Source organism: Mobula hypostoma, chromosome 3, assembly GCF_963921235.1.
Source record: "Mobula hypostoma chromosome 3, sMobHyp1.1, whole genome shotgun sequence".
Lineage (NCBI taxonomy): Eukaryota > Metazoa > Chordata > Chondrichthyes > Myliobatiformes > Myliobatidae > Mobula > Mobula hypostoma.
Genome location: NC_086099.1, coordinates 152,177,034 through 152,189,334, shown reverse-complemented (window position 1 = coordinate 152,189,334; position 12,301 = coordinate 152,177,034). Strand labels below are relative to the sequence as shown.

At 39.5% G+C, this 12,301-nt stretch overlaps 1 protein-coding gene across 1 annotated transcript in view; it reads left to right on the top strand.

The window, feature by feature from the left end:
- The window catches only part of stx17 (syntaxin 17), a 100,292-nt gene that overhangs the window by 66,506 nt on the left and 21,485 nt on the right, over positions 1-12,301 (top strand). The window contains exon 4 of the mRNA XM_063043900.1: positions 11,209-11,437. Coding sequence (XP_062899970.1) covers positions 11,209-11,437 — 229 coding nt within the window. The remainder of the gene's footprint in view (positions 1-11,208; positions 11,438-12,301) is intronic.

Sequence of the window (12,301 nt, the reverse complement as noted above, 5' to 3'; positions counted from 1 at the left end):
ACATGTACTGTATATGATGGGTATAGTTATTAGAGAATCCTCTTAGCAAAGGCAGAAATTGATGAGGAGCTTCTCATCTTCTGTGTCTCAGCACAGTCTTTGTGCAGCTGAAGAAAACTGAAGAAGGATGTTTATAGATGAGGGCCTGCAACCTCTCATAAACCTCTTAGTCTACTGAGAAGCTGATCTCTGCCCTGTTATTTGCTTCAAAGATTTAGACGGTCTGCACTGTTACTTCAAGGCACCAAAGGTGTAGCACTAGCCTGTACCTGTAGATTTCTCTAAATCCATAAGCAAACCAATGTCAACATTCTCTCAGAAGGCAGCATCAAGAGCAACAATGCCCTAAGTACACTCAGTTGCTTCATTTGGTCAGGCCATATCATTCATGTGTCAAGGCCACACTCGGAGCTTGTTACAACAAATTACCAATAAACAGAGGAAAAGATTTAAGCATATTCTCAAAGCCTCCATGAGAAAATGCAACATCACCATCAACATATGAGTGTCCTGGCACAAAGTCAAGAAGGTGCATCAGGATGGCACTGAGATCTCAAGCGTATATTTTGGTAGCTCTTAGAAGTAAATAGTGGAAGGGGTGCATCAATTTTCAAACTACCCATCACTCCCACCCCCTTTCCCACCAGGAACCCCCTGCTTTATGTGCAGCTCTCCATCATTAACTCAGAGTGCTGGCAGGTGACCTTTTATCCTGGGCGATTGCTCAAGAAGATGGTGATAAAGATAAAGGATTTTAAAAGCCTAATTAAAACAAAGGCTGTGCTGAGAGTAATTAAAGTATAGATTAACAAATACATTAGCGGTGACAAAGCTATGTCACTTTTGTCTATCAACAGTGAGAAGGCCTTGGATGAGGATTGTGAGTATGATTTAAAGCATTAACTTTTATGGATTGCTTTAAATTAACACACATCACTGCATTTGAAGAGGATTTTTCATGCTGGTTGGAAGACTCTCTAGATCAAGACTTTACTTGTTAATGTTTAATGTGGAAATTGTCTAGGATTTTCACCTGGAGCAAGTAAATGTTATCGTAGATTTCATGTGCTCTTGTGGGGGGGGGGGGGGGTGGCGCGGTGAATATGTACTCCATACCAAAAAAAAGAATATATATACCTTAAAGTCAGTCCAGCGTAGATTCACTAGATTAATTCCTGGGATGATAGAGTAGAATTGGCCTTTTCTTACCAGAGTTTAGAAGAATAATAGGTACAGTGTTCCGACAAGAATGGACAGGACAGGTGGTTAAGATGCTCTTCCTTATAGCTGAAGGATCTAGAACTAAGGTGGCATAGTTTAAGGTAAAGTGTCATTCATTTTGCACTGGCATGAGAATTTCCCTTGTGTTTTAAATCTTTGGAAGTCTATCACCTCTTGGTTCTCTGGATTAAACTCCCTTTTTGCTCTGCATATCTTACCAACTAATCAATATCTTAGCCTACAACTGCCTTCATCACTATCAATAACACCACAAATTTTTGTGTCATCTGCAAAGTTCATAACCATACCTTCTATATGCATATCAAAATTGTTAGCAAAGGTACACAACTGGTCACAGACTTCCAATCACAAAGCAGCATCAACCTCCATTACTGAGCCAACATTGGGTCCAAGTTGCCAAGTCTGACCTCTTGAACCAGTCTTCCATGTAGGACCTTATCAAAGGCCTTACAGAAGTCTACTGAGGTCATGATGCTCTACATTATATGAGGAAGATAGGATCAGCCATAGGATAGTGCCAAACATCTCTGATTAACCGCTGCCTTTCCAAGTGTCCATATAAACCATCCCTCAGAACCAATTATTTCCTTATCACCAATGTCTGAATCAGTGGCTTATGATCATCCATGTAACCCTCCTTGCATAAAGGTATCAGCTGTCTTCTCTACCAGTCATCTGACCTCCCACCTATGGGCTTTTGCAATCTCTGCCTTTCCTGTCGCATATTAGTCTGTGAAACATCTCATCGCCCCAGGGATTTATCCACCTCATTGTTTCAAATTGGTAATATTGTATGAATTTCTCCATTTCCATTTTCCACTTTTCTTCATAACCAATTGTAATGATTTTGAAATTTTGATATAACTACAACCACTTGTCCTTAACATGGAATTTTTCATATTTTAAGAATTTTCATTGAATAATATGAATTTGTGTAGAAGACATTGCTTTTGGAAGCAACACACACGAAATGCTGGAGGAACTCAGCAGATCAGGCTGCACCTATAGAAATTAATAAACAGTTGACATTTCGGATCAAGATCCTTGTTCGGAACTGGAAAGGAAGGGGGAAGTTGCCAGAATAAAAAAGGTAAGGGGAGGGGAAAAGAATAGCTAGAAGGTGATAGATGAAGCCTGGTGGGTGGGAAAGTTGAAGGGCTACAGAGGAAGAAATCTGATAGGAGAGGAGAGTGGACCATAGGAGAAAGGGAAGGAGGAGAGAACCAGAGGGAGATGATTGAGAAGAGGTAAGAAGCCAGAGTGGGAAATAGAAGAAGAGGGAATGGCGAAGGAAGGGAAGCTTTATTTCAAACCTGACAACCCGAGACTAGCTAATGATATTCCACTTCCAGAATCTGCAAAACATTCACTTTCCTGGCAGTCTTTTAAGTTAACTAATCTTCTTTCTCAAAAGGTGATTTCAATTCCTCTGATTTTTCTCTTCCTTGTGCTGTGGATAAATTGGTGTATATAGTAACCAGAATTTAATTATCTTATGTAATTAGAATTTTTAATCTGAAAAAAATGAAGCATTGTGATAATACTTGTCTGAGTTCCTAAGCTTCTCTCACAGAAATTAATGCATATTGGATACTAGTGAACCAAAACCAAAAATGAAAATAACAAAAAAATAATGTATTTACATTAGCAAAATACTTAATGAGATATTTTCTTTCTATCCATAAGTGCTGTTTACAGAATAATTTGTCTGATCGTGCTGTTGCAACACTTTAAAAATGCAAATATGTACGTATGTCCACATTTATTGTGAAGTTGTCAGTGTAAACGTGTCATATTGTCTTTACATCCTTCAGCCACTGGTGAAACTGTTGTCTCATTTTTGCATCTTCGATAGATAGATTATTGATCCCAAAGGAAATTACATTGTCACAGTCACATTCAAAGTTGTGAGGGGTCATCACTTCCACAGCTATGGGTTGACTCATTATAGAGCCTAATGGCCAAGGGTAAGAATGACCTCGTATAGCGTTCATTGGAGCACCACAGTTGTCTTAGTCTATCAGTAAAAGTGATCCTCTGTTCAGCCAGGGTGGTATGTAGAGGGTGAGGAACATTTTCCAGAACTGCCAAGATTTTCCATAGGGTCCTTTGTTCTACCACAGCCTCCAGTGTGTCCAGTTTGACTCCTATAATGGAGCCAGCCTTTATTATCAGTTGACTGAGGTTGTTGGCATCACCTGTGTTGATGCCACTGCCCCAGCACACCACAGCATAGAAGATTGTACTACAAACTTGTAGAACATGTGAAGGAGAGGCCTGCATACTCCAAAGGACCTCAGTCTCCTGAGGAAGTAGAGGGGATTCTGCTCCTTCTTGTACATAGCCTCTGTGTTGCTCCTCCACTCAAGTCTGTCGTCCAGGTACTTGTTCCTCACCACATCCACGTTTTCACCATCAATAGTAACAGGGAGCAATGCAAGTTTAGTCTTCCTAAAGTTCATCACCATCTCCTTTGTCTTAATAATGTTGAGCATCCGATGATTCAGCTCGTACCATTTGACGAAGTCCTCCACAAGGACCCAGTAGTTATCCTCCCATCCTCCCTTTATACACCCAACTATTTTTGCAGATAACTTGGATCAATTCTATAGAGAAACGATTATGTTTCAAACAATCCAATTTCTTAAATTAATGTGTATTTTACCTTTTAACAGTAAATATGAAAGTTTAAAGTCCGCATGTAAAATAAAAATCAGGATAATCAGTAAACTTTTGCTGGAGCATTTTGGGAGTGATGAACTAGATTCATTTTGGTAGTAAGTGGAATGTGTGCTGGATTGGTGTTCTACTTTCAAGCTTTAGAGTTATATTAGGGTAGTTGGGTTGTTCTAAACTAATAATATTTTAAAAGTAACTTCATTGGTAAAGGCTAATCAATATTTTTATGGTTTGTAACTCCAAAAACTAATTGAAAGAAAAACACAAGAGAGCTGGGGATAACTCGTGTATGCTTAGTTTTGTTTCTTTACTTTAGTAATGACGCAGAGATGTGATGCAGTGTCATAATGACGTATGCCATTCATGTACTTTTATATATAACGCATAATCTACTTTCAAGATATTTACAATATTACTCAAATATTACTGAGCTATTAAATACACAACATTCCTCACTTCTTAGGTATAAACTCCAACTCATTATAGAATATATCTCAACACTGTATACTATATAATACAACCATTATATGTACACCCACAGCATTGTAATTTTTAAGCTGTCCCATTCAGGCCTGAAGGTTTATTCACTGTAGATGATTTCTAACTCTCACGGGTTAACTTGTTTTCTGACAAGGGATTTACTCTGCTTGGCAGGGGAGATGTGTGGCTGTGAAACAATCTCAGGTTCTGGGGTCTCTTCCATGGTGCTTGTAGGAGTTGACCCTGGGACTGCAGGAAGTTACTCTGTCAGCTCTGGACACCTTTCTTCTGGACATGTTGGCATCCCAAACAATGAATGCGAAGCTGTTCGATCTGTCGATCTATCCCAGGCCACCAGACAAAGCTTCAAGCTAATGCTTTCATTTTGACTACAATTAGATGACCGGCATATAGCTCCTTCAACACTTTAGCTCTCAGCTTGAATGGATGCAACAATTCTCAATCCCCACATAAGGCAACCTCCATCAAGAGCAACTTCATTCTGGTGCTGGTAAAAATGGGGGAACTGGGATTTCTGCTGCATATTTCAGCCATTTTGGTGGCCATGTAGACTTGAGAGAACATGGGGTATTTTATTGTTTCCCTTTTGATTATCTCTGCCATAGTAGGGAGACGTTCAATTTGCATTAAGGAGAATACGTCCAGAGGAGAGTCCTCTTTTGTAAATTTTTCAGGCGTTTCCTTTTCCAAGGGTAAATGGAACAATCCATCAGCATTTTTGGGATTTGTCATTGTCTTGGATTCAGTCTTATAATTGTATTCTCCAAGAAACAAGAGCAATCTTTACACTTGTGTTGCTGTTGATGGTGGAATACTCTTCTATGGATTGAAAATAGACACTGGTGGTTGATGATCAGTAATGAGGGTAAACTCTCTCCCATACAAATATTGGTCAAAACATTTTACACCCCAAACCAGACTCAAGATCTCTCTAAGAATTGGTGCATAATTTTTTTTCTGCAGCAGTAAGGGAACATGATGCAAAGACTATGGGGCATGCACTTCCATAACTGATAATGTGACATGAGTGCACCTGTACCATAAGGTGAGGTGTTACAGGCAAGCTTCACTGGATGATGTGGATCAAATATGTGAGTACAGTGCCTGGCATCCCCATTTCTTTTATCTTTTTGAAAGCCACCTTGCACTGCTTTGTCCATTGCCATTTCTTCCCGATCTGTAGTAATAAGTTCAAAGGGCGGAGCACAGTAGCCAGGTTTGGCAGGAACAACAGTAATTGACAAATCCTAAAAACAACCATAACTGTGACACTTCCTTTGGCCTTGGGGCATCCACCACTGCCTGAATTTTCTCAGCACGCTTGTGTATTCCGCGTGCGTCAATAGTGAGACCACAGTAAGTGATGCTTGGTGTAAAGAATTCACACTTGTTGCTTTGTGCTCTGAGATCATAATCATTTAACACTGTCTCAAGATTTTGGAGATGTTCTTGTCATCCTTACTGGTAACAATGATGTCATTCAGGTAGCACTGAGTGCCCGGGCAGCCTTAAAGCACCTGATCCATAGCCTTCTGCCAGGGTGCAGGTGCGGATGTGACTTCAAAAATAAGCCTATTGTAGCGATCGAGCCCTTTGTGAGTGTTTATGGTAAGAAGCACTTTGGACTCTTCTACCATCTTCATCTGCAGATAGGCCTCATCTAAGTGCACTTTGCTAAAGTGTTTCTGTCCAGAAAGGTTTGCAAAAATGTCCTCTAACTTTGGCAGATGATATTGATCTACTTTCAATACTGGTTTGATGGTGACCTGAAAATCACTGCAGATCCTGACAGTTCCATTCTTCTTGGTTACTGGGACCACTGGTTTTGGACTCAACCTTGGAAAGAATTCCTTCAATCTCCATGCAATCTAGCTCACTGGCTACTTTATCATGGGTGGTATAAGGGACCAGCCGGGCTACGTGATGCTTGGGTGTGGCATTTTCATTTAACACTATTTTACCCTTGATATGTTTGAGTTTTCCAAAGCCACCCACTACCTTTCTTAATTCACTTTCAGTTGACTCTGTTGCAGGGGATGTGGCATGCAAATAGTGTTTGAATCCCTAATCAAGTTGTAGTTGAATCAGCCAATCACATCTCCACAATGCTAGCCCTCCTGTTTTTACCACATACAAGCCCAATGTGGCTTGTTGGTTGTTGTATTTCACTGTTACCAGTGTCATTCTCACAAGGGTGATCTTTTCTGCTATATAAATTCTTAGTTGGATGTCTGCAGGTGTCTGTTTAGTATCTTTGAAATGCTGTTCAAGCTCATTTTGTGGAATGACAGAAACATCTGAGCCAATGTCCAATTTCATTTTAATTAATTTTTTGTTCACTTCTGGTGTAAGGCATATTGTTTGTCTCTTGTTAGTTTTCACACTGTAAGTCTAAAGGCTATCTGTCCTGTGTCACTCTCATCATTATCAGATATTTCAACAATAACATGCAGCTGAGTGCTCCTTTTGAAACAGCAACTTGACTTTTTATCTTTTCCTCTTCCCTGTGCAGTCCATTTATTTTTGTCTGTTGCACATATTCTTTATACGTATCATATTTTGTTGTATTTTCTGCAAACTTTTGACATTAAACCTGCATTGGTCTAGTGTATATGAGCCCCTGCCACAACAGTAACACAACTTGTTCAGCTAGGCAGGTTTCTGTTTAGACATTGCAATTTTGTTCCCAGTCACTTTCATTCCTGTCTGCAACTCAGTTGCATCTGTGCTGTTTCCATGCAATTTTAAATGTAAGTTGTACTTCAGTTAGGAGCTATTTTTAAATTCTTTGTTGTAAGAATCCACTAACTAAATGATTGCTCAATGCATCATTAAGCACATCACTGAACTGACAATGCTGGGACAATCTCTTCTATTCAGCCACATATGCTGAAATGGACTCCCCTTCCTTTTGATTCTGCTTATGAAACCCAAAGCATTCTGCAACCTACAAATGGTTCTGATTCTAAGTGTTCTTGCATTACTTTTACAATATCAGCAAAACTCATTTCAGCTGCTTTGGTTGGAGCAGTCAAATTTCTAAGCTAACTGTGCTTTCCCACCTGTTATACTTGGTAGAACTGGCACTTATTTCTCATTGCTATTATGTTTGCTTTGTCAGCCATTATCCATTGTGCAATGTGTCTATCTTTCTAATGTCGTCAGCCATTTCTGCTCTTTTTTTTAAGTTTATAATGATTATCACCTGGTACTCATTGCTTATGAACCCATGAGTTTTGACCATTTTTTGCCTTTTTTTTAACATGACCATCTCTTCCTTTCTGAAGAACATATGTTGCAAATTTTATTTATTTGTTTTTTATTTTTTAACTGGAATATCTTGCTGCACTTTAACAGGTAGGTACCCATTTCGAGTTTGTTTAAAACTTCCTTGTCACCACTGTAATGTCTTGAAACTCCCGAAAGTAATGGAAAGAAAAACACAAGAGAACTAGGGATAGCTCGTGTATATTTAGTTTTGTTTTTTTACTTAAGTACTGACACACACATATGATGTGGTGATGTTATGACATACTGTATGCTATTTACATATTTTTACACATAACCCATAATGAATTATGTAAACAACAAATAATTCTAAATATATGTACGATATTACTGAAGTATTAAATACACAACAAATGTTAATAATGGATAAATGAAAGTGCATGTTTACATCAGATAATTCCAATACCTTATTTTTAGGTTTGTCAGACTCAGCTGAAGTTTCCTTTTAATAAACTAGAGGATATTGTGATGGTTGTCAATGAATTCAATATGCACTGTAATTGCACATTTTCAGAGTTTGAGGCCTGGCACCTTTCAAATAACCTTTTCCTTAATATCAACAAGACAAAATAGATGGTTATTAACTTCAGGAGCACTTGCACCACTCACACACTCCTTTACATTGGCGGCATAGCAGTGGAAACTACAAGCAGTTTCAAACTCCTGGGAGTGCATATCATACACAATTTCACATGGTCCCAGAATACACCCTCCATAGTCAAGAAGGCTCACCAACACCTTTACTTTCTGAGCTGGACTTTGCATATCCATACTCACATCATTCTATAGATGCGCAGTTGAGGGCATCCTGACCAGCAGCATCACTACTTGTTACAGAAACTGCAATGCAGCAAACAGGAAGACTTTACAACAGGTAGTCAAAACTGCCCAATGCATTACTGATAGCAGTCTACATGCCATCAAGGGCATGTATACAGAAAGATGCTGGAGAAAGGCCAGTAACATCATGCAGGGTACCACCTACACTTCTCATGGACTGTTTGTTCTACTCCCATCAGGGAGGAGGTTATGTAAAAAGGAAAAGACTGATAAAGACAAATGTAGGTCCCCTGCAGACAGAAACAGGTGAATTGATTATGGGGAGCAAGGACATGGCAGACCAATTGAATAATTACTTTGGTTCTGTCTTCACTAAGGAGGACATAAATAATCTTCCAGAAATAGTAAGGGACAGAGGGTCCAGTGAGATGGAGGAACTGAGTGAAATACATGTTAGTAGGGAAGTGGTGTTAGGTAAATTGAAGGGATTGAAGGCAGATAAATCCCCAGGGCCAGATGGTCTGCATCCCAGAGTGCTTAAGGAAGTAGCCCAAGAAATAGTGGATGCATTAGTGATAATTTTTCAAAACTCGTTAGATTCTGGACTAGTTCCTGAGGATTGGAGGGTGGCTAATGTAACCCCACTTTTTAAAAAAGGAGGGAGAGAGAAACCGGGGAATTATAGGCCGGTTAGCCTAACGTCGGTGGTGGGGAAACTGCTGGAGTCAGTTATCAAGGATGTGATAACAGCACATTTGGAAAGCGGTGAAATGATCGGACAAAGTCAGCATGGATTTGTGAAAGGAAAATCATGTCTGACGAATCTCAAAGAATTTTTTGAGGATGTAACTAGTAGAGTGGATAGGGGAGAACCAGTGGATGTGGTATATTTGGATTTTCAAAAGGCTTTTGACAAGGTCCCACACAGGAGATTAGTGTGCAAACTTAAAGCACACGGTATTGGGGGTAAGGTATTGGTGTGGGTGGAGAATTGGTTAGCAGACAGGAAGCAAAGAGTGGGAATAAACGGGACCTTTTCAGAATGGCAGGCGGTGACTAGTGGGGTACCGCAAGGCTCAGTGCTGGGACCCCAGTTGTTTACAATATATATTAATGACTTGGATGAGGGAATTAAATGCAGCATCTCCAAGTTTGCGGATGACATGAAGCTGGGTGGCAGTGTTAGCTGTGAGGAGGATGCTAAGAGGATGCAGGGTGACTTGGATAGGTTGAGTGAGTGGGCAAACTCATGGCAGATGCAATTTAATGTGGATAAATGTGAAGTTATCCACTTTGGTGGCAAAAATAGGAAAACAGATTATTATCTGAATGGTGGCCGATTAGGAAAAGGGGAGGTGCAACGAGACCTGGGTGTCATTATACACCAGTCATTGAAAGTGGGCATGCAGGTACAGCAGGCGGTGAAAAAGGCGAACGGTATGCTGGCATTTATAGCGAGAGGATTCGAGTACAGGAGCAGGGAGGTACTACTGCAGTTGTACAAGGCCTTGGTGAGACCACACCTGGAGTATTGTGTGCAGTTTTGGTCCCCTAATCTGAGGAAAGACATCTTTGCCATAGAGGGAGTACAAAGAAGGTTCACCAGATTGATTCCTGGGATGGCAGGTCTTTCATATGAAGAAAGACTGGATGAACTGGGCTTGTACTCGTTGGAATTTAGAAGATTGAGGGGGGATCTGATTGAAACGTATAAGATCCTAAAGGGATTGGACAGGCTAGATGCGGGAAGATTGTTCCCGATGTTGGGGAGGTCCAGAACGAGGGGTCACAGTTTGAGGATAGAGGGGAAGCCTTTTAGGACCGAGATTAGGAAAAACTTCTTCACACAGAGAGTGGTGAATCTGTGGAATTCTCTGCCACAGCAAACTGTTGAGGCCAGTTCATTGGCTATGTTTAAGAGGGAGTTAGATATGGCCCTTGTGGCTACAGGGGTCAGGGGGTATGGAGGGAAGGCTGGGTTCTGAGTTGGATGATCAGCCATGATCATAATAAATGGCGGTGCAGGCTCGAAGGGCCGAATGGCCTATTCCTGCACCTATTTTCTATGTTTCTATGTTTCTATGTAGTATCCATGCCAGGACCACCAGACTCAAAAACAGTCACTTTTCCTGTGCAGTAAGGCTGATTAACAGCTTCACCCACTAACTCCCCAACAACTTTGTTATTTCCTGTCACTCATGTTATGTACAGCCTAGCATCACTTTATGGACATACAATCAATGTGTATAAGGTTATCTTTTGTATTTATATTGATTGTTTTTTATTATTATTGTGTTCTTTATTGTTTTTTTTATGCTGCATCGGATCTGAAGTAACAATTGTTTCATTCTCTTTTACACTTGTGTACAGGAAATGACATTAAACAACTTTGAATCTTAGTGCTGGGATTTACTAAACTATTTTAAAGGTCTGTATTTAAAAACAAAAGCTTTAAGGCTAGTGCTTTTTAAATTTATATAGGTTTATATAATGCTTTTCTGAGTTAGAGGATACGGAATTTGCTGAGAAGAGTGAAAGAGGATTATTCTGCCTGTGGCATTGGTGTGCTTCAGCTGAGAGTTGTTGGTAATTATACTGGATAGGTGCTGCAGCAGTATATTTCTCATTTTTGTGATCGTGAAAGTTTATGAAAAGAAAAGGTAGCTGCTTAAACCTAATTAACTACAGACTCTGACTTTTTCTCACTTTGTCTTATAGCAGCTACGAGCTAACATGAAGGAAATGGAAACTATATGCCTTCGAGTAAGGGATGAAGATTCTCAAGCTTTGGAGAAGATAATAAATCCTGTTAAGGAACAGGCTACAGTAGCAGTGGATCAATTCCTGAAACTCCATTCACAGTTTTCAGAAGTGCACAGTGACCATGAAAATGTAGAGAATTCACAGGACCCACACTCATCTCTGGTGAGATCCCAGACTGTAGCAGGTAATAGGTATTTAATTTAGTAGTGTAAAGAAATATCAAATAAGATCATTTTAGCTGTTGTTTGTTTACGTCTTATTAAAAAAAATGCTGCTTTAATTGACAAGGAAGTGGCTTAATTACATTTGATTATATATATGCACTTTTTCTATGCATATTCTCTAATACTGAGTGCAGTGGAACAATATTCTTTTTTAATGTCATTTGGAGTATAGTTCTCCTTCATACAAGTACCAATTGCAAAGTGTCTTTGTAGAAATTAAAATAAGGACAGGATAGGAATCAGAATGATTTAAAAACTTTTATTTTAGTTTTGAAATATCTCCAAATTTAAAATTGGGAACAATGAAAATTTCTGATTGATTGCTTTAACTATGTATACACCATTTCTGGAAGTTGCTGACTGCTTTGTGTTGTGATAGCAGTGAGTCCTTATAGTCTCACTACTTTGCATATGAAAGTCATGAGGAGAAGGTTGCAGTGGATCTTCAAGATGGTGCTAATGCATTTTAGAGCACTCTCACAATGAGTTTTTTTTGTATTTGATTAAGTTGTTTGGATATCTAGCTAAATTTATAATATATTCAGTGAATATATTATGTCTATAATTCCTAGGTTTTTCCTTTGCCTGCCTTCTTAAATAAAGGCACAACATTCACAACTCTGTAGTTTGCTGGCACCTCACCCAAGGCTAATGATGATGCAAATATCTCAGCCAGGGCTCTCACCATTTCTTCTATAACCTTTCACAGTTTTCTTGGATATACATAATCTGACCATAGAGGTTTGTCTTCCACTATACTTTTTAAGACACTCAACACCTCCTCAACGTTAATGCAGACTTTCCCCAAAGACTTCCACATTTAC